Consider the following 21,539-nt stretch of genomic DNA (forward strand, 5'->3'; position numbering starts at 1 on the left):
CTAATCCTGTCTTTGATCACTGCTGGTTTTCTGTCCTACCACGGATTTAATTACAGTTAATTGCAGTTCATTACATTTAATTGTAGTTATTTGGGCTCACCTTGAATTTATTTGAATTATATCAGTCCCTGATGAGTTGGCCCAAATGAAAACCAGCAGGACTCTGGAGTCCAGGGATCAGGGCTGTTTTGACATTTGTGAAACTGAAACAAGGAACCAAATAATGTTTATGACCAGAGTGAAATACAGCATTACAAACATTAATTGATGAGTAGTTTTAGGAAGGTATGTAGAATGAAGTTTTATTGTACTACAATAAATTAAATATGATAATTATAATTAAATTGCAATATAAAATAGTAATAACAATACCATTGAAGCATCTGAAGGCTGTTTTTACAAAATGAGTATTTACTGCAGGAATATATAGTGTCAGGCAGTCCTGAGAACAGGTGTAAAAAGTGTAATGTCTTGGGCACAGGAGTGACGATAAATAAAGTGGTAGTTTTTTTAAGTTAATCCCACTGAATAGAGAGGGAGGGCCAGCCCACCCTCTGATACAAAACACAATGATGGAAAGCATATGGGTCATCAGTAATAAATCAAAGAGTTGACTGATAAACAGCATGCAGATGTGTAGCATGCCTATAAATACATATGTTAGATTTGTATTTGGACATGCTGGAATATGTCATATCTTATATCAGGTAATGAGTAAACCTATTAATAACATAACATAATATTTACATGCCATTAGCATTATGATAATTATTTACTATTGAATACTATAGAGAGTTCTGACTCACATTGTTTACTAAAATGACTGTATTAGACTATAACCACAGCTGTTAAGATACTACAACACAGTTAAAACACAAAACACAGTGGAGACATTGTCGTCTATGACATTGCACAGCTTACTGAGCCTCAGGTGAACTCCTACAGCAATTATTTTGTGGAGGGCTTCTGAATGATGTGAGACGAAGCAGTGAAGAGCCTCACAGCTAATGACAAGTTTGACCTTTTGGGGTGAGGAAAAAAGACCTGAATTGTCGTTTTTGCAGGCTGTATTTTGAAGTCAGGCAGGAGCAGATGGGAACATGCAAAGACACACATGCACACACACACAAAAAAGTCAGTGTTTTACTTTAATTATCTACATTAAGATGGAAAGATGAGGCTATTAAATTGAGCTTTCAGTTTGAACTGCCGGGTGCAGGGATGCTGGTGGAGTGAAATTAGAAGTGGCCCTGCTCGAGCTATCGAGAAGTAACATTCGAAATATGAATGTTAATGTGAAACATTCACTTGATAATGGCATTAGTCAGTTCACATTGTCTAAATAATTTTTATTGTTGTTGTCTTCCCACAGAGATTCTAACACATTTATAGATGTGCAGGAGCCATTATGGCTGTTTGCTACGACTACAACTGTTTAAGACCATTGCAACTCAAAACAGAATTCATACCCTTGCTCATTTGAAGGAAGTTTTTATGAAACTAATTTAAAGTTCCATAGATCAATAGCCCATCCTTTGACGTATAGGTTATGAATTTGAAATGGTTTGCCACTCCCATGGAATGCATTACTGTTTCACTGGAATCTAGGAAGGCAATTTCAGCACGTAATGCAGTTAAGTTCTAAACCTATAATAGGTTAAGGCAGCCTCAAAGGGATCATAATGTATCTGGCCATGTTGTGTCCATGGTCACAGTCTCAGGAGGACGATTTAAAAAGATGTTTTGAGCCCAGTTGAGCACCTTGATCTCGCTAGTCGTCTGGGATCACAGTGTCAAAATGTTCCCTAGCCAAATTTTCATCATGTCCGCCGATTTCAAACGCAAAGGGATTTCACAGTCGTTGCTCAGACTATTGCTTTTGAATTGGTACAGAAACACTTTGAAGGGCTCAAGAGGCAAATTAATTGTACAAAGGCTCACTTTTTAAAAACTTTTCCTGAAAGGTCATACAGGATGCTTTTGGTTTTTTAGAGTTCAGATTTGAAGTAGCAGTTCTTGTTGACAGTTCTTTTTCATCAGTAAAAAGTGTATTGTATTTAATGTGACAGCTCAGCTTTTTGACTGTGGCAAGGATATGATACACACAGGTAACCTGAACAATTACATCAATTACTTTACAATAAATTAGTCATAATAATAATAAGTGATATCAAGGTTTCCACTCCCTAATTGGTGGATTAGGGAGTGGATGAGTATGCTGCATGGGTTTTTGTGTTGCAAAACAAAAGACAAATCAGAACAAAAGCCTCAACAGCTGTGTGGAAAGAGGAATCTTACTGAACTGGTACTCTTGCATTACTGTACATACCTGAAGCTTACCTGGCAAAGGTGTGTCCTATACAACCCTTGATCTTGCTGCCAAATCAGAGCATCAAGGAGTGGCCAATTGGAATTCTGGTAATTTATTTGATAACCATTTAGAATGATTTGTATTTGTGATAAACTGTGTAAGATTAAGATACTGTTTCTCTTTTTGATTTTAAAATGTTCCTATTAAAAGTGTGTCATTATTTTACATTAATGTCATTTAGAATAGAAACAGTCTGTTCTTTGAGTTGTTTTGTTTTTGCATCGGTATAGTATTACAACAGACCATTGTGGTTGCCAAGTTTAAAAGGAACAATGGGAATGTTTCATTGTATGTTCATGTCACAGTCAGAAAAGCACTGGGGTAAACAACTGAATTGATGATGGCTGAATTCTGTTGAGTTGCTTAGGTTCAGGGTCTTGGTATTGTGCTTGTTGGCTCACTGTAACAACGTCATACTGGCACACTTAAATACAACAGAGCTATTGTTAATGGTATTAGTAACACATGTGCTTTTCCCACTATGACAAGTGTAAAATGTCTGCAATAAAAAAAGTCCTGTGTGTCAAGGGTAACTCACCTGTCAGTTAATAATTGAATCACACCTGTGGCAGGCGATTTGTCAGTGAAATGTGTCACTTCCTCACAGTGCAGTCTGAGGGTTAATTAGATCACAATGTTCCTGCAAATAAATGATTTCCAAACCTAAAGCATTATTTTACAGTAGATGTTGTGCCCATGTTTAAAATGTTCCTCGACAACTGAGGATTTGGGGGAGTTTTCTTGTAGCATCATGTCACCATTGTCTTGCCCTGTTAGAAATGTTGAATTAATCTAATATTATAGACTTGTTTCTTGGTTTTGGTTATGATTCACAACATGCTCCATAATCTAAAAATCTAAAAACAAACAGATATTTTCCTAATGCAATGCTCCACGTTCCAGATTAAATCTTTATTTAAAGTGAATTAGCTTTAAAATAAGAATTGTTTGAGATTTACAGAATTCTGCAACAGATTTGCATTCATACTACAAAAATTAAAGCATTCAGAAGTGTCAAGAAGTGCTCAGTAAAATATGATATGGTTGGGATAAAAAACTTCCCACATCTAAAATACTGCAAGCTCTTGCATACCACCCACAGCTATTTCGGAGCTGGTACCACACAGGCAAGTGTTATCATCCTCAACAGTCTGTTGTCAAGATGAGAAACAAGAAACAAAGTGGAGCTCATCTTTGCTGATAATGATTTTGCCCAATGACCTTGAAAGAGTGCAAACAGCACATTTCCATGTGCAGCATTGCCCTGGGCTCTTTTCAATTCTCTGCCTTTGGCTTTGCAGTGTTGACCCTTTCAGCTGTGCTCAATTTCTTGGTTACACGACGGTCTCAATGCCAACAAAGAGTGGGTGTTTTCTTTTCAAGTGAGAGATTTTGCATGAAATGCCCCAGCTGTCTTCTGCCTTGCCATGGCCCACTGGTCTTTACAGATTTTCAGTTTCACCCAGGAGCTACAGGGGGAGTATTTACTGATGATGTTTGGGAACACATCAAAAGGAGCACGCTCTTCACATCATAGTGGTTGGGAAACTGCTGGACTCCTCTTGCATATGTTCAGAACCTCTCATTTTTATCACCATTTTGCCTGCACTGCCCACTTCATTTTGAATTCTCCAGCTCTGCTTCACAAGCAGTAAAGCTGATGACTTCTGAGGCCTTAACCCTCTGAGGAGAAAATGTATTACAGCTCTAAAAGTTGATGGTGTCAAAAATGATTCCTCTTACCTTGTACCAACTGGGAATTTCCCACCTGTTTTGCTAAAATTATTTTTTAGGGCTTTTGGGAAGTGACAAATAGAACTGCACAGGCATGTAATATTGTCAATTGTACAAATAAAACAAAAAATATATATATTTTGGGCTTTGCACCTGTTGCTTTCATGCACACAGTATATGGATGTAAACTGCTCACATAACTGTTATTTGCTGAAGTGCCCAGTCATGCAAATAAAAGACTTTGCAATATTAACACACACACACACATCTAATTATTTGTGCACAGTTGGGCACACACAATAGCAACTATTAAAACCATGACCTTATTCCCTGACATCAGGCAAGTAAGACTCACTGCTCAACAATTTTACAAGTAGGAGGCTCAGAGTACAAGGTAGGTCAGTTTTGATGGATTAGTTTCTAGAGCTGAAACATTCAATTTGTCCTTTATGAACAAATTATTTGCCTGCACACTGCTATTTGGAAGCTTGCATGTACCATAATTTGTGCAACAATATGCCTAACTGCCCATGGAACATAATGTACTGAAATTAAACTTTATGACAAAGTTCAAAAAGTCACAGTTTCAGACAGGAAGCATTTCGTCAATGGAGAATAGGACAGCTTGTACTGTATATTTTTACAAAAGAAAACCCCACTTAAGTCTTAAACTGAAAAACAGCAAAACTTCACAATGACATAAACCCACATCCTGATCCTACATTTAAGAGTGGGCTAATCTCCTAACTTTACAAGTTATCTTTTTTGTACTTGATGGATAAATGCATAGAATTGTGCATTACTCTTTAAGCTATTGCTAAACCCTGTAGTATATTTTGAGTGAAGCAGCTAGAGGCTAAATCATGGGATAGGTTGAAAAGCAGATCTACATTAGATGAAAGATAAACATTAAAGAGGCCATCTGTACTTTCAGTCCCCTCAGTTTGTAATGCAGTTTGACATTGATAAGCATATAGAACAAAGTATAGAGAGTGTGGTACATCTGCCTCGAGCAATAAACCTGGCAAGTCTGGAAAAAATCGAATATACCCATGATTTCTCTTGCATTTACAAGCTGATGGGCAGTCATATACCTCAAAATGACAGATGCAAAGCTGTCTATAGCTGCAGACATTTCCTGTTTAATTCTAAGTCTTCATCTAAAGTTATCTCTTAGTTCTTTTGGTGGTGATGCACAAATGTAATGGAAGGGACATAGAAAGATAGAAGCTAAAAGTTAAACATGAAAATAAGCAGGTAAAACATAGAACCTGAAGACAAGAATCACAAGAAGAATGGTGTGAAGCACAACAAAAAAGAGAAGCATTAGTAGAAGCACTAGAAAAAGCACAAAGAAAAAACTAATAAGAACAAAAAATGAGGAGAAAAAGAAGCAGGAAGAAAGAAGGCAAGGCAAGTCAGCTTTATTTATATAATGGCAACTCAATGTGCTTTACATAAAACAAACATTTAACAGTTAGAATTGGAAGCCAAAATCATAAAAAACATGCAATTTGAGAAATAAAATTGCCCCCCCCCCCCCACTAATAATAAGAAAGAAAGAAGACAAAGAAGCATCAGGAAAAAGCATGAGTAGAAAAGCACAAAGAGAAGTACAAGATTGAGAAGAGGGACATGAACAAAAGAAGTACTTGAAGAAGGAGCTGATGAAAAGAGTTGTTATGCTTAATTTCTTGAGGGGTTTTAATTGATGTAATATTTTTTAAATGTGCTATTAATATATGAGATTAGGTTCTTAATTTGGCCATTTCATATAATATTGTATATAACTGCAGCTACCAAGGATGTCAACAGTGTAGAGATAATCAAGTGAACCGAAATGTAAAAGGGTATGTCATCTGCATAAAGGTCAAAACCAACAAGTCCACCAAAATTATCCATGCACCCCAGAACAACAGAAGAGTTATTTAATCTTATAATCCAATCAACGGGACCACATTATTTGTCTGCACTTTACAAAACAATTAATCAAATACTAATCAAGAACAAAACAAGTAGCTACTAATCACTCTTAAAAAACAAAATGTTTCATGATTGTGATAACGCTGATGATATAGCTGCTGATTTTCTTTATTTTTCATCTTGTCAACAAATCTCATATATATTGACTTCTTCCTTCACCACAGACATTACCTACATGGTAGTTTCTGGCAATATTTATTATCACAAGATACATTATCTTGTGAAAGGATGACCTTGTTCTATCATCAGAACAATGTAAGCACAATAGTCACGTCATAATGTGTGTACAATCAGGACAATGGTTAGTCAGTAGATTATAACATACATGATGTTCACTCAATGTTCAATGATGTTCACTCAATCAGCATTTCATGTAACATAAGTGGTGTCACGGTCAGCAGATTATGACACACACATACACCTAATCATATGATATAGTTGCTCATTTGTATCAGAGAAGATGAATAATAAGAATTCCCATTACAATCTACAGCAGACGCCACTGAGCAGGCATAGCTCTGTTTACAGCTTTGCTAGCTTGTCATGCTACATATCACAACTCTATGTTGTTACTGTTATACTGTTCTTTGAGAAATTAAAAATGTATTACAAAGTCAAGAGATGTGATATGTAGCACAACAAGCTAGCAAAGCTGTAAACAGAACTGCACCATGGTGTCTGCCTTACACAGAACTACTCTCCAGCGAATTAAAATATGATGGCTGTTATTTGACTTTGGAGCCATTCCCAAACAATCTAATGTACCCATACTCTTCGTGGCACAGAAACATATCATCCAGTGCAACACTGTGGCTCATTGACATGTTTTATAGTTTTTGGACAACAGTGACTGTCTACAGCACAGAGTAAGATGTATCAGGCTTTGGATACACACACAGTTCTTGTAAGTAGATCAGTTAATTGTTGGTTTGACTCTGCACATGAGATTTGTCTACATTAAGAAACATATGGATAAAATTGGTAACTTCTTCCTTTAAGGTTTGGTTACAATAACAAACCATGGTTAAAAAACAACTACTGACTCACGGTTGGAATGAACAGCAGTCTCTCATGTTAATGTTCGATTTAAAATTGCAGATTAGCAAACTAGACAAAATAACACACATTTTAACACTTTAAATTTCCATTTAGCTCATAGAGCTGCATAAAGCTAAGTAATCAGTAATAATTCACCCAGGCCTAAGTGCAGTCACTTCACACAAGTATTTCAGTTAAGAGGTATGTTTTAGAGCTGTGACAACCCTGCCTCTTTTAGCTATTGGGCCGCTTGTCTTTGTCTTTGTGTTTTGCATTTCAGATGTTGGGAACACCCGGGAGAGGACAGCGGAAAACATATACACTAACACTACTGATTTATTTACTGCCACACCTCATTGCATTTTGAAATGTTTTGGGGTTATTTCAAACAAATTATGCTTTTCTTGCTTTAACTTCTTGCGTCGTCTCCCATTATTTGTCATGGTTTTTGAGTTGGTCATGACAGAAATATCATCCTCTTTTAACCTTAGTTAATTGTTGCAAACATAATTATTTCATACAATCAAACCAGTGCAAATGTTGACAGTAAACACAATTATTTTAGCAATGATACACTTTTTGAGTAGAGTTTTTTAAATGCTTTAAATTAGGAGAAACATGGTGGAAAAATATTTAAGTTGCCATAGAGCCAGGAGCAACAGCTGTACAAACGCCATCGTAGTCCAACCCAACACCAGCACTGGAACTGCTTTGGTGGAAAAGAGGTAATAGAAACAAAGGGTTGTGCACTTTTTATACATCTTAAAGTTGTGTTAATTAATACAAGAAACAAATATATGATGTGTAAAACTGAGTCATCATACATTTACCATATGCTTTAATTCCTGCTGTGATAATGCCAGTGTAAACTTTATGTTAAATATAGTCAAATCCTCAGCTGAAAAGAAAAGAATGAATAAAATCGAAAGACATAAATTATGGTTTTAGTGTAGATTACATGTGGTGAGAAAAAAACTATTTCCAGGAAAACAAAATGTATGCTATAGCTACATGCTGTACACACACATACACAACTCAACATGAAATAAGGTTAAGGGTCCACAGATAAATAGAAGATGTATAAAAAGAAACCAATGTCGTTTAAACCAGGGAGTCTTATCGCTGGGCAATGTGCGATGTAACAGGGCTAAGCAGGGGCTTTGCACAGTGATCCACACTGTGGCTTTATGAGAGGGCAGATGGTACCACTCAAGCAGGAAGTGATTGACATAATGACATGGCCGACCGTGGAATGTGGGTGTATGTGTGTACTGAGTGAGTGTATTCCTGCCTGTCTCTAAAGATACATCCGTAAAGTGGATTCAACAGAAATCTTACTTTTAATTTCCATTAAACCCTATGATTCGTGTATGTGTGTGTGTGTGTGTGTGCGCGCGCGTGTGTGCATGTTCATATCCAAGAATCGCTCTCTGTTTTGTCTGCATGTCAACACATCAAGTGTTACTGAGGCAAAGGCCAGTCTCGTCACACTGATCACGCATGAATAACCGCATACACTTTGAACTCCGGCAGATTTTATCTCACTATACCGATAAATAACTTGATCCCCCACTTCAGTTCTGCTTGCAGGCTCCATATCTAACTACCTAAATGTCTATGCGTCATTTGAAAGATAACAGAGAAAACAAAAGGAGGGCGACTCCACTACCATCACTTTCAGCCAGTTATGATAAATGAAGGTAATTATTTTCTTCTATTCTGGGAGGAAACCTTAAGAACTGCTGGGGAAAAAAAGCCTTACTTAGCGGACTCATGTAGTGAAGCAACGCTGTAATGTCTACAGTGACTTGATTTGTTATCACATGGTTAACAAATTGGGGTAGACATAGCAGTGGAGAGGTGTTAGTATGTTTTTCATGTCTGTCTTCCACATTTGGTGCACAGTATGGTCAATGGATCATGTTCTGGTGCCAGACATTCTAAGATTACTGGAAAAATACTGACACATTGAATAAGAGTGCTTGGCAGGGCCTCATATGCATAGATCATATTCTGTTTAGGTTACTTCTTGGGAAATACCTGACATGCCAGCAAGACTATATATGCTGTTCACTCTTGGTTGCCGAGTATCATCACAATTGAATCTATCCTGCATGCACGCATTAAACGTGCATTAAGAAAGAACTCCTTATATACCTCATCTTTGTATCTTCAAGATCATCACAGAAACATCCACTCTCAAGGGGTGAACCAATTTTCATACTTGATTATGTCAAGAGTTGAGGCTGAGGTTAGACAGAATGGCCTGCAACCACAAAGTCACATGTTTAATCCCCGAAATGAACAATGCGTGTCCATCAGCATCTACATTTATCCTGTGCAAGTGCACTTGAGCATGAATGAGAATCTCCTCACTCACTAACCGTGAACCATTCTGGAAAAGAGCATCGGTTGAATGCATAAAGTGTACCGACTGCAACCTAAAGGGTGAGACTTTGTAATCTGAGGATATAATTATCTGTTATTTATGCTATAATTGTATGTGGATCCTGGTTAATGGTCATGCCTAATCAAACAGAGGCTGGCACTTTATCAATAATCACATGGGTTAAATCATTTAATCAGTTTGTTTGCCATAAGTGTGTTATTACCAAATTATGAAACAAATTACATGTTTACTCATTTCTATTTTAAAATTAGATGTCAGTTATACTTAACCAACTGATAATATAAAATAGTATTATCTCTCTTACACTGGTTGCATATTCAACACATCAAAGTTAAATGTTTTCTTCTATATTTGTTTCTTTAACTATGAGACCGTGCAAGAACCAATATAGCTAAAACTACTGTATAATGTTGACATGCCAGAAAGTGCCATGAGAGTAAAATAACACTGAATACCATTACAACTGAGGTTTTGTCTTTTGACTTAGTAGAAAAAAGTTGAAAAAATATTACTAACTTTTTGTACTGTGGCTTGCAACAACACTGCTACTAATTCATTCACGTTTATTAACCTTTATTGGCTTTTTTAAAAGCCTTAGCATGTGTTAGCACAAAACATGCAACAAGTTAGAGGATGAAAAAAACATTGCATTTGCAAAACATAGAATATAAATTGGCTTTAAGTAGAACTTCTTGTTTGTTGCGTATGAAGAGAAAGGTGTGTCCTTTTTGGCACAAAGATAAGAGATAAGGTAATATTGTAACTGATCTCAATCACGCCCACCCAAAAAATAAATAACTGAAGATACTCAATAAGCTGCTTGATGAGAGCCAATCAGTAGAGCAGTGCTGGGAGTTGTTCTTGTAATAAAATGTTAAGAAATGTTTCAGATGTTGCAAAACAAAACAAAAAACATACTAGATGTTCCTGGTTAATGGAAGGTTAAGGTTGAGAAAATGTTTCACACTGCTCTGAAATAAGTCTAAAACTAAGATTTTATTTAAGAAACAATTTTCCTCACTTGAAAAACAGAGAAAAGACAGATTTGCAGCCTTTCTTTTCCCCTTTGATTCAGATCTTGAACTCATTACTTGGTGAAATCTTATTGACATGGACCTAAAATCACTAACTCATCACTTCACATTGTGTGCCAGAGTTGGCATGGTTTCTATTTCTTCTCTAGCACAAAGTAAATGGTTCAGGTTAGCTTGGGTGAGTTCATTTATTTATAAAATCTTGATTTGTTTCTTTCCTTTCTTTGTCATTTCTCAAGTCAAAAGTCTGGTAGAACTGCCTTTTTACACTACTTGTTCCTGTTATACACATACAGCAGCACAGTCGAGTAAAACAGCTTTTAAGTACTTTCCTCCTTCTATTTAGAGCTCCCTGCGTAATTATTTAAAGTGGGATCACCAGGGGTCACAATTTAACAACCTTGTGAAGGCAAACCCTTAATAAATGGTGTCTTCTTTTGTACACAGGCTATTGGTTTCATTTATAATTTGCAATGTTTATCTGCACTTGGTCTTTTAATCTCAATGGGATTCCTGGATACATGAAGGCTGAGTAGAAAAAAAAACAATTATAATCTCTAAAGAGGTTATAGCAGCTTTATTACATTAGTGCCTGGCCTCTCTACACAGCTGATTCATAGTCGTCTGATGCTCTTTTACCTACATGAATAGCAATATTGCCAACAATTTGAAAGCAAGAATTATTCTTATAATAAGACTGTAGAGCAGGGGCAACGAGAAGGGTTTATAAACCTCTAGAGTTGCATTTTTAATCAAAACTTCTTCTTCTGCTCCTCTGCCTTATCTTTTAAGTTTTCATCACAGAGCAGCTCTCAAATATTTCACGTTCTGGTTAATCCGACTTTAAAGAAGGTTCAAGAGGATTTAACCTATATGCTTCGCAGTGACACGTTTTCTATTCGATCACCTTGCTTTTCTCCTTTCCTCCCTTTGAAGGCCAACAGTAGGCACTAGGAGGAGTGGGGATGTGAGGAGAGTCGGCTGTTGCATGCTGAGTGATGACGATAGCCGACATAACTAAACCCACCTACAGTTCATTTAAATGCCCGCGCACGGCTCTCTCCCAGCTCGTCACAGTGTCTCCCATTGCTCTGTATTTATAAGGCGCCCTGGTGCGCAGAAAGGCACAAGCATGCCTCGTCTCTAGAGAGGCAGAGCGCGTCGCTGTGATTTGGAGACGTTTTTTTTGGATGAAAGACTTGTGCAGCCGCTACTGAGGAAGAGACGCGGGGAGCGCAGGAGTTTTATCCCAACTTCACTGCAGCAGGTCGTTGTGACAGCGACCTTGTTCTCAGGGGTGAGTTTGCTATCCTTTTTTTTTAAATTCACTGTATTTGCTTTCTTTCTCATTTCTATCTGTGGAAAATTAGGCTGCGCATTCCGCTGGTGGATAGACATGTATACTGTAGCTGCTAGATGGAGCGATCCTGAACTAATGTGCAAAACCTGTGGCTAAAACAGGGTATATTTTCATTTCAAAATAAAAACTCGCTTGCACACAAAAATAAGACTTTACAGTTTTATTGGTGGTGCTCTTTTTTTTCTTTCTTTGATAAAAAAGTGTCTCCAGAACTTGTTGCTGTGGGAAATACCCATTCAGATCAAGCTCGGTAGGAACATCTTGTGCATTTTTCTCGATTGCATTGATGCTCAAAGAAAGCTGAAGAGTTAAATGACATAAAATGACTTGTACTTCCGTGTTTAAGTCATATTCGCTCTTTAAATGTGGACATCTATCGTGTAATTCAAAAAAAAGTATCTTTATATGTATTTTTAAATGTATATTCTGATTGTTGTTTTTAAGACTGGTGACACCGAGTTCTTTACCATTTGCTATGTGGACTTCTCTTTATAAAAGGAAGCAAAGGAAAGCAAATTCTTGTTCTCAGTCCGGGAGTTAATCCAAAAATGTGTCATCATCAGGTTGAATCTGTGAAATGTTCGTTGCCGTATAGTGGAGGTGGAGATTTCAAAGCTGCTCTCCAAATTCGTTTTAGATGTTGCATACTGAGTGATGACGATAGTCTTTATCCATCTGTGTGATGGCTTGGTGGCCGCAATAACAAGTCAAATCAGTTCAAATGCTTGTTTTCTGTGCGTCGTGTATACACTGTCGCTCTTAAGTTCTCATTAAGGCACAAAGACTATACTTTTCTTCATAATGATGTATGAACCATCTACCAGCTGGAATAATCCTACTTGGCCCTGAGCTGGTTTTTGGTTATTTTATTAAACTTTGAACTGTGAATAATGCCCAATGTGATCACAATATAAACTATAAACACGAAGCTCTAAAACCTACATTTAGACTCAGGGCTCCTCTGCAATACTTGGCCACAAAAATACCCCATGGATAACATTAGATTCGAACGTGAGACTTTTTGGGCCCCTGGTGGTGTTTGGGGCCCCGGGACATGTGTCCACTTTGTCTGGTTGATAACCCAGCGTTATTTTATCCAGAATTTATTGCTATGCGTTTATCCACAGTACAGAGAAATGTCTCTGATGTTTTTCATCCTTACAAAGGACCCGTTGAACTGGTCTCAGCCATGTCACTAGACCATTTGAAAGAGAAAAAAGAAATGAGTGAGAAACGAATCAGAAATAGACAGCCAGATAATGGCTATAGGTAAAAAGGAGTTTAACTTTGAATCAATAGACTGTCAGACGAACACATTTCTAATGTTTATTGATTTAAGTGAATCTTCACACTGACTGCTTGCTTGATGAATAGTGCGTTTAGCTCTTGTTAGTGAGCTAAGTAGTGGTCTATATAAACAATAAGTAATTGCTTCATATGATTTACTGTTAATATTTATGATATAACAACACAATAATGAATAATCTCACCCAGCTGTTAAGTCTCAGCTGAGTCTTTACTGAGGATGCAGCATTTGTTCATGAATGACACAAGTCAGACACTGTAGCATCCTGAAAACATATTCTAATCCTCATATTCAGAGCACATGTACATCAATATTAAAATCGGTTATTGGCAATTTATTACCTTAGTGGGGTGCAGCTACAAAGATTGAGGATTAAAGGGCCGCCCATTTAAGTTATTCCTTTGCCCCAGGACAGTTTAGTCAATATTTATGAACTAGCGTCATTCTTTCCTAAAGCCATAAAAACCTGAATCGGTGATTGCAATGATATGCAAAATAAGGGAATGCATTCACAGTGAGATTCACGCTAAGACTTTTATGGTTGTGCCCAATACAGGACTGTATTCATTTACTAGTGTTTACAAAGCAAACTTTACTTATCGGGCTCTGGAGAAGCTGCTTGTACATTGAAGTGACATCATGCATTCAAGGACTTTCCCGATGATTTCTAGAAGTTGTAAAGAGTGGTGAGAGTTCAAAAAAATATTCACTGAGCTGTTGCAAAACAGCAGCAGCAATAACAAAAAGCGGAGTGTGAAAGCAGGCAGCATTGAGAGTGAAAGCGGAGCGCTGACCTTGGTGCTGAATGATTCTCGCTATACGCCGCGTGCCTGCCCTCTCATACCGACCGCAGAGCACGAGCGCAGCAGTTTCATAGTGTACATTGCAAGACACGTCACCCACGCGACCACTTGCAACGATTTCAAAGAACAAGAAACAAACTTGTTGTGGCTTTGCATCATAGGAAGCCAAACGCAGTATTGAGCGTCTGGCAAACGTGACCTGAGTGCTTTCCTTTTGTTCGCGAAGTTCATATGAGGTGCAGAGACGAGCGGAGAGAAAGGATCGTCTTTATACACATGCCACTTCAACTTCTTTTTGAATTAAGACCTGTGGTGGAAGAAGTATTAACATAGTAACACAGTTCTAATACCGCAGTGTAGAAACACTTCATATCCAGTAAAAGTCCTGCATGAAAAATCCTAAATAAGTAAAAGCATAGATGTATATTAGCAGCAAAATGTAGTTAAAGGGTTAAAGTAAAAGTATTGGTTTGTACACTGACTGATATATTATTATATATGAGCATCATTAGATTATTAATACTGAAGCATCAGTGTGTAAGAAACATGTTACTGTTGTAGCTGCTGGAAGTGGACACCGTAAGCCAAAAAGGTTGGGAACCACTGATTGTTGTATTTTAAAAGGTTGTTATATTGTCAATTGTGTTAAATTCTCAGACAAAAAGTAACTAAAGCTGTCATATAAATTTAGGTGAGTATAATGTACAATATTACCATAAAATGGTAATACTCAAGTAAAGTATAGGTACCTCATAATTGTACTTAAACCTGGAGTGTGTGAGTTTTGTCTCCCCCCTCTGGAAGTGACAGTAATTACAAAAACACTGTCATGCTTAAGTCATAGGCTCCACCTTATGAAATATTTTAAGTGACACACAATGGCTGCCAAATGACCCGTTTCATCCTCAGAATTTGATCCTTTCAGCCAGATAATATTTTAAAAGTCTAGAAGAGCTACATGGTTAAATGATTTTACCCCCATCCAAGTTAGCAGAGGGCTAAGGTCTTTAGTTAGCTAAAAAGGTAAAGCGCTGATTTGATCTCTAGTCTCTAGTGTGCATTCATTCATCCAGGTAGCTCAGGAATATCAAATCTGACATACTGAAATACTTTGAAATGCAGAGAGATGTATCTGTCGGTAGATTTTGTGAACTCTTTTGGCAAGGGCTTGAATGTAATTTATTCATTATGTAAAAGTTCTGCACTGCAGCTTTAAGTACAGCACTTGAGTAAATATTCTTATTTACTTTTCACCACTGGCAAAGATGTGCAAATATGATTTGCTCGTGGCCTTGCATAAATAAAAAGAGCGGTTTGACACTTCAACTGAAAGTGTTGGCATTTCTTCTGAGTACACCTCAGCATTGCATTCATATGAAATATTCAGTGTCTGCTCTTATAAGCCCTGTTTATGCTAAATATTACAGCATCTCTGTGCATGATTGTGAAGTTAATTATTTCTAAAGCTCCTGTCTCTCAACCAAACAATTCCTTATTGCAAATTAAATTGGCTGAACATAGTGGAAACAAAAACAGAACTTTATGTTTCACTTCTCTTTTTCTTGAGGATGGAAAAACAGTGAAGGGAGTACTACTTGTGGCCTAAAGGTGGAATACCACAGTTTAAGAATACTCCTTTACAAGCAAAAGTCCTGCATGCAAAATTTAAAGTAAAAGTACAAAAACATTTCCAGCAACTAGTTCAAAAATAGTACACATCATGCAGAATAGCCCCTGTGAATGATATATTATTGCATTATCGGATCATTATTAGTGATGCATTAACAATGTTGAGGAGTTATCATGTTTCCTGAACTACAGTAGTTACATGTGATTTGTCCGTAGAATCTTGTTTTTGTAAAAGTCACCAATGCCATCAAATACATGTAGTGGAGTAAAAAACTATAATGATCTCTAACATGTAGGGAACTGAACATGTAGATCATCTCAAATTGAAATAACACAAAATATACCATAAAACTATTTTTCATGATTTCATTATTATATTTCAATATTTGCCTTTGCCAAACGTTAACATTCAGAATTTGTTTGAAGTTCCATTTCGTCTGTGATGCAAGAGCAGGATCACAGAGCAGGCCTGATCAGTTGGATAATACATTTTTCAATGTCCATGACAACATTTTGGATCAGTAACTCAACAGAACTTGATGACCTGTGTAATATTACCTTCTGAAAACACTCTGCTTTAATGACTCATGTGCCCTCTTTGACTCTTGTAAAATGAACCCCCTGTAAACAAATAATGCAGTCATGGTAATTTCCTCCAAAACTAATAGAGCCTCTATTTCCCCTCCTCCCTCTCCTTTCCTTGCTTTTCAGAAACATCCCTGGGGACACACATACACGCACAGTCACACGCAAGCACAGTCACACGCAGGCATCATGCAGGAGTCAGAGCCTACAGTGTGCCAGCTGCAGCCCAACATCATCTCAGTGCGTCTTTTCAAGAGGAAGGTTGGTGGTCTGGGTTTTCTGGTGAAGCAGAGGGTGTCCAAGCCGCCCGTCATCGTGTCAGACCTCATCCGTGGAGGCGCAGCCGAGGAATGTGGCCTGGTGCAGGTTGGAGACATTGTCTTGGCCGTCAATAACAAGCCCCTGGTGGATCTGTCCTATGAAAGAGCCCTTGAGACGCTGAAGAACGTGTCAGCTGAGAGCCACGCCGTGCTCATCCTCCGTGGGCCGGAGGGCTTCACCACCCACCTGGAGACCACCCTTTCTGGAGATGGCCGCCAACGCACAGTTCGGGTCACACGGCCCGCTTTCCCACCCTCAAAGTCCTATGAGCACTGCTCCCCGCTCAGCCCATTTAGCCATGGGCAGCAGCAGCAGGTCAACAAGGAGCCCCAGCTCAGGGCCATTGAGAACCTGTCTTCTCCTTCCATCACCCAGTCCCTCCTGCAGAGGGGAGGCATGCAGGCCCAGGACCCCCTACTGATGCGGGACGGGGGCCGTGGAGCTCTCCTGTGTAATGGTCTCGAGGAGAACAATGAGTTGCTGAAGGAGATCGAACCAGTGTTGCGCCTCATCAAAAACAGCAAAAAGGAAATCAATGGAGAAGGCCAGAGGAATGCGGGAAGAAGAGATGCTGAGATTCAAGTGGCCTGGTAATTTGTGATGTGATACTCCTTTATTGATCCCTTAGTTAAAGTGTCTGTCACCCTCCTTTAGTGCAGCTCCGAGTTAGAGCCCAGGTAGAATTAGAATCAGGATTTAGGTCAAGGACTCTTCAACAAGGTAGTTATTGGGTAATACAAGAGCTTGCACCTGGCCCTCTGATTGAAAGACCATCTCCCTACTCACTTTGCCACCCCTGCTGTCCCTAAACTACCTGGGCCAGCTGTGTTTCATTAGCTGCTAGAGACAGGCTCTCATTCACCTAATATGGCTCAGTGTACAGTGCCAAGTAATTACTGTCTGCACGCTGGTCTCTACCAAAGCTCAGTTAAGAATGAAATCTCTCACAACATTCGTCACGACCATTTCATTTGCTATTTGTTTGATTACAGGAACAAATGGTTCCGACATAGATATTTTAGAATAAACAATCTTCCATCAGTTTATATATATTACTGTGACATAGAAGACCTCAAATTACCATAGAGAAACGCTGTATTGGAACATTTTATTGTCTTGTGAGGAAGAAAAAATGTCTTCAAAGCAAATCCTCATGATTGAAAAGGACTGTGAATTACCTGTACCTTATATTTTTAACGGCTCCTTTTGAACATTTAATGAAATGTTTTGCTAAGATTGCTTTTAGTTTGTAATAAGTAATCACTCTGGAGCAGTTTTTCATAAGGTTACACAGTCCAGACCAATGTTCTATCCATGACTCTGTCTAAATAGCCTGCACAGTGTACTGTTGATATTGGCGTCTTAGTTATCTTCTATTGTACTCCCACAACCAATTGAAATCAAATTGAGGCTACAGTCTCTTTGAATCAATATCTCATTCTTGACCAATCCATGCACATCCTCCTCTCTTTCATAATAGCCCTTGAGTGATTCATTGCTTTCCTGGGAGACATGTGCTTAGAAAAAAAAACAAAAAAACCTCAAAGCATATGAACGGTGAAGTCTTGCTGAAATTGCTTTACTTAATGGGGCCAACCGTGTGCCCAGGAATGGAGTTTTAAATATATTTTAGTTTACAGACAATCTGAAAACATGCTGACATTTGGTCAGTGCCAGGAAGGAGTCTGCTAACTTAATTTTATCTTCAGTTTTAGCAATGGAGGAAAGCTTTCTGAAGCATTCTAAATAGAAGCTAATAAAAAAGGTTATTGTGAAAAGAAAGGCCAATATTATCTTTTATCTCTGGGCACACATGTGCAATAACATCTCACAAATTCTGTCTTGATGACAATTTGCTTGGAATAGAATTGCACATTATAACCAATTGCTTGTTTTCAGTGCAGAAGCGGTTACATACAATTTCACAATTCAGCATGAGGCCGATGATGTCAAAATCTGAGTTAATAACAAATGACACGAGCAACTTCTCTCATTGTTTCTGCGTGTCTGAACTCCACCTCTGAATTGTGGGGATGAATATGCTCATGCAAATTGTAGAGATACAGTGTGAAAGGGATGGAGGGATGCCTGTGAGGAATTACAATTAGCATGGACTCATGAGGCTCATGAGAAAGATTGGTGGGTGTGGTGGGGGGGGGGGGGTGAGGGGGGGGGGGGTGTGAAAGACAAGTGGGAGGCGATATGTGTATGTGGGCGAGGAACGCAAACTTGAAATCACACGCCGATGAGTTTGCTGTATTTATTCATGTCTTGTGTGGTTTGCCACAGCGGCAGCAGAGGGATCACCCCCCCCCCCTCCCCCTCCCCCTCCCTTCTCATTTAGTCTCTCAGGATCGAATAAATGCAGCTAAGACTGAGATCTTTCACTGTACATATCCTCCCAATAAGCCAGAAATTCAGTCATCTTGATTCTTCATTAGTTAGTGCAACCATATATTTGTTTAAATGATCAAAACACTTGCAGACTTTTGTTCTAACTTGTTCTAAATGCAGAGATTAGGCCAAAAAGAGATGAACATATAGGCAGAGAAAGTGACAAAGTGTGGTTGCAGAAGTAATAAATTATGGTTGCAACTAATCTGAAACATAAAGGCAAGCAAATAACACTTTAAAAATAATTGCCATGCACAGGTATCAATGTCATGTCAACACCTTATACAAATATTTGCAAAAAAAGTCTTCTCCTCTGTTTCACTTACAAGGGTGTTGCTATCTTCACCCTTCTCTCAGAGTGATGTTGAGCAGAGTTGTGGTGAGAATTTGCTGACCTACATGTCGGAAGGAGCAAGTCACATGACTGGAGCACTTCAACGGGTACAAAGAAGTCACTAAAGAGATAGAAAAATGTCAGCCAAGCTCAGTCTGTGCATGAACTTTATGTCCTGAACAGAGAATACACCTATTTGGGTGTGTAGATGAGGAATTCCTGATTTAACAGCTTTTTGGTGTGTGTAAAAGTCTGTGTTTAATTTATTTCCAAAGGAGGAAAGATGGCTTGCTTACTGTCTGTGTGTAATTGCATATGTGTAAGTGTGTGTGTGTGTGTGTGTGCATGATTTGGCTGGGATTTTAAAATGAAATGAAAGAGAAGTTTTGGACCAGATATTTGTTTACACACCTGTCTGTGATTTCTAGGGACCTTGGCGTGGGAAATGGCACGTCACCCCAGCTGCCATCAGATAATGACAGCACACTGGAAAACATGCCGCTTGGACTCCACAACGCTGATGCTTACAAGGTAAAATTAAGCAAATGCTCAACATGTCATAGCTTTGAAAAATATTTTATATGCAAAAGTTTATGCATCTCAATTTTCCTGTATATTATTGAAGATAATAGTCCTTCTGTGTGTGCATGTGTTATAGCTGTTCCTAAACAGGACTCCAAAGTGAATTTCTACAGCTGTGTAATGCATGTGCATCCATGGCTGCCTTTTTGTCTATTACTCTTTACCCTTTACCATAATCCTACACCAGTGACCCATTTCATGCTTTCAGAAACTGGGCATGTACATTTGCGTTCCTTCTTTGCTCATGGTAATACAGCTTTTGCTTACGATGCCATCACCTAGAAATTAGATCCTTCCGCTTGTGCAATATTAAATCCAGCTTATGCCTTCCGCATACAAGGGCCTGATCACAGGTCTGAGTGTCTGTGACAGGGATTGTGTCGTAATCTGCACATGGTCCGCGTTATCCACCCACTTGTGACGTCGCTCGAGTCCCCATCAATGGGACCGGATGTGGCAAAATAATTCCAGGAGGCCGAATGAATGCGTGCAGCTGCTGATCCCTCTCTCTCTCCATCAAATGTGGCCCCTCTTGAAATGATCCAACCCCTCAGACCTGCTGGGAAGAGACTGGTAATGTGCATGCTTCTGAGAATGTCTGTGACAGTGTGTTGGAAAGAGGAAGAGGGAGGATGAGGATGAGGCGTGCTTGACAGCAGTTAGAGAGGCTCTACTATATATGTATGATGCCATATGTCTCTCTTGGTAGTGTGTGCCCAGACTATGGAAGCCTATGTGCTTATATATTTCTGAGAAGGTGTGTTTTGGAAGTGAAATCACTGTGTCTGTCCAGTATATATGCACATGCCCTGACTCATGCTGCAGGAAGTTCCCTCGCAGGCGTTTTGCTATATAGATGCTGACTTTGATGGCTCGACACTAAGTGTTTAATTCAATCAACTCAAGCCAGACACTTAAGCTTAAAAAGAATGAGTGAAAAGGTTTCAGAAATTTTTATATCACTAAATATAAGAATTTTAAGTGACAAGTCGATGGCCTGAAGATTAGTTTTCTCACATTGGTGAAGGATTGTCCATGTCTGTCAAGTCTGAGCTTCTGCTCCTGCATAATTTAATGTTTAATAAGCTTGTTGCAAAGGAAAGGCGGCAGGCTGTTCTGTCAAATTTCACCAGCTCGTAAGTTCTAGAGACACCTTTGATGATCAACTGAAAGTGGAGAATATCCCTCTCTACTTCCTTTTTCCTTTTTTTTTTTTTTTTCTTACACATTATGGCTTAATCATCACTGAATAAGGCGCCCAAAACCATAAATTTACTTGCCTTAAAATTCGTGACTAAACCATATAAATATTTAATGAATAACATTTCTTTCCATTTCTCACGCTGTCATTCTCACTTTCATCTTTTTCTTTTTCCCATTTACCCCCCTGTCTTACTCTCATCTTCTCTATTTCCCATCTGAAGTTTTAATTGATGGATGAATGATAGACTTCATTGCATAACTGCATTTACCAGAAAGACTTTGGTGATTACGCCCTATTATGAAATTATCTTCATCAGATTAGCTTAATTACCTTCATCTGTAGCTCCACGGATGCTATCTACTGTTACATCCACACCTTATTCTTGACATTAGGGCTTGGTGAGATGAGTTTTACACTTGCTATAAAGTGTTTACGTGGTCCAGCTGCTTCC

General features: G+C 38.5%; 1 protein-coding gene across 1 annotated transcript in view; it reads left to right on the top strand.

The window, feature by feature from the left end:
• The first annotated feature begins 16,442 nt into the window (after window positions 1-16,442).
• Window positions 16,443-21,539, top strand: part of nos1 (nitric oxide synthase 1 (neuronal)) — a 32,928-nt gene continuing 27,831 nt past the window's right edge. The window contains exons 1-2 of the mRNA XM_053324608.1: window positions 16,443-17,164; window positions 19,731-19,833. Coding sequence (XP_053180583.1) covers window positions 16,443-17,164; window positions 19,731-19,833 — 825 coding nt within the window. The remainder of the gene's footprint in view (window positions 17,165-19,730; window positions 19,834-21,539) is intronic.

The sequence above is a fragment of the Scomber japonicus genome, chromosome 9 (assembly GCF_027409825.1).
Source record: "Scomber japonicus isolate fScoJap1 chromosome 9, fScoJap1.pri, whole genome shotgun sequence".
Taxonomy (NCBI): Eukaryota; Metazoa; Chordata; class Actinopteri; order Scombriformes; family Scombridae; genus Scomber; species Scomber japonicus.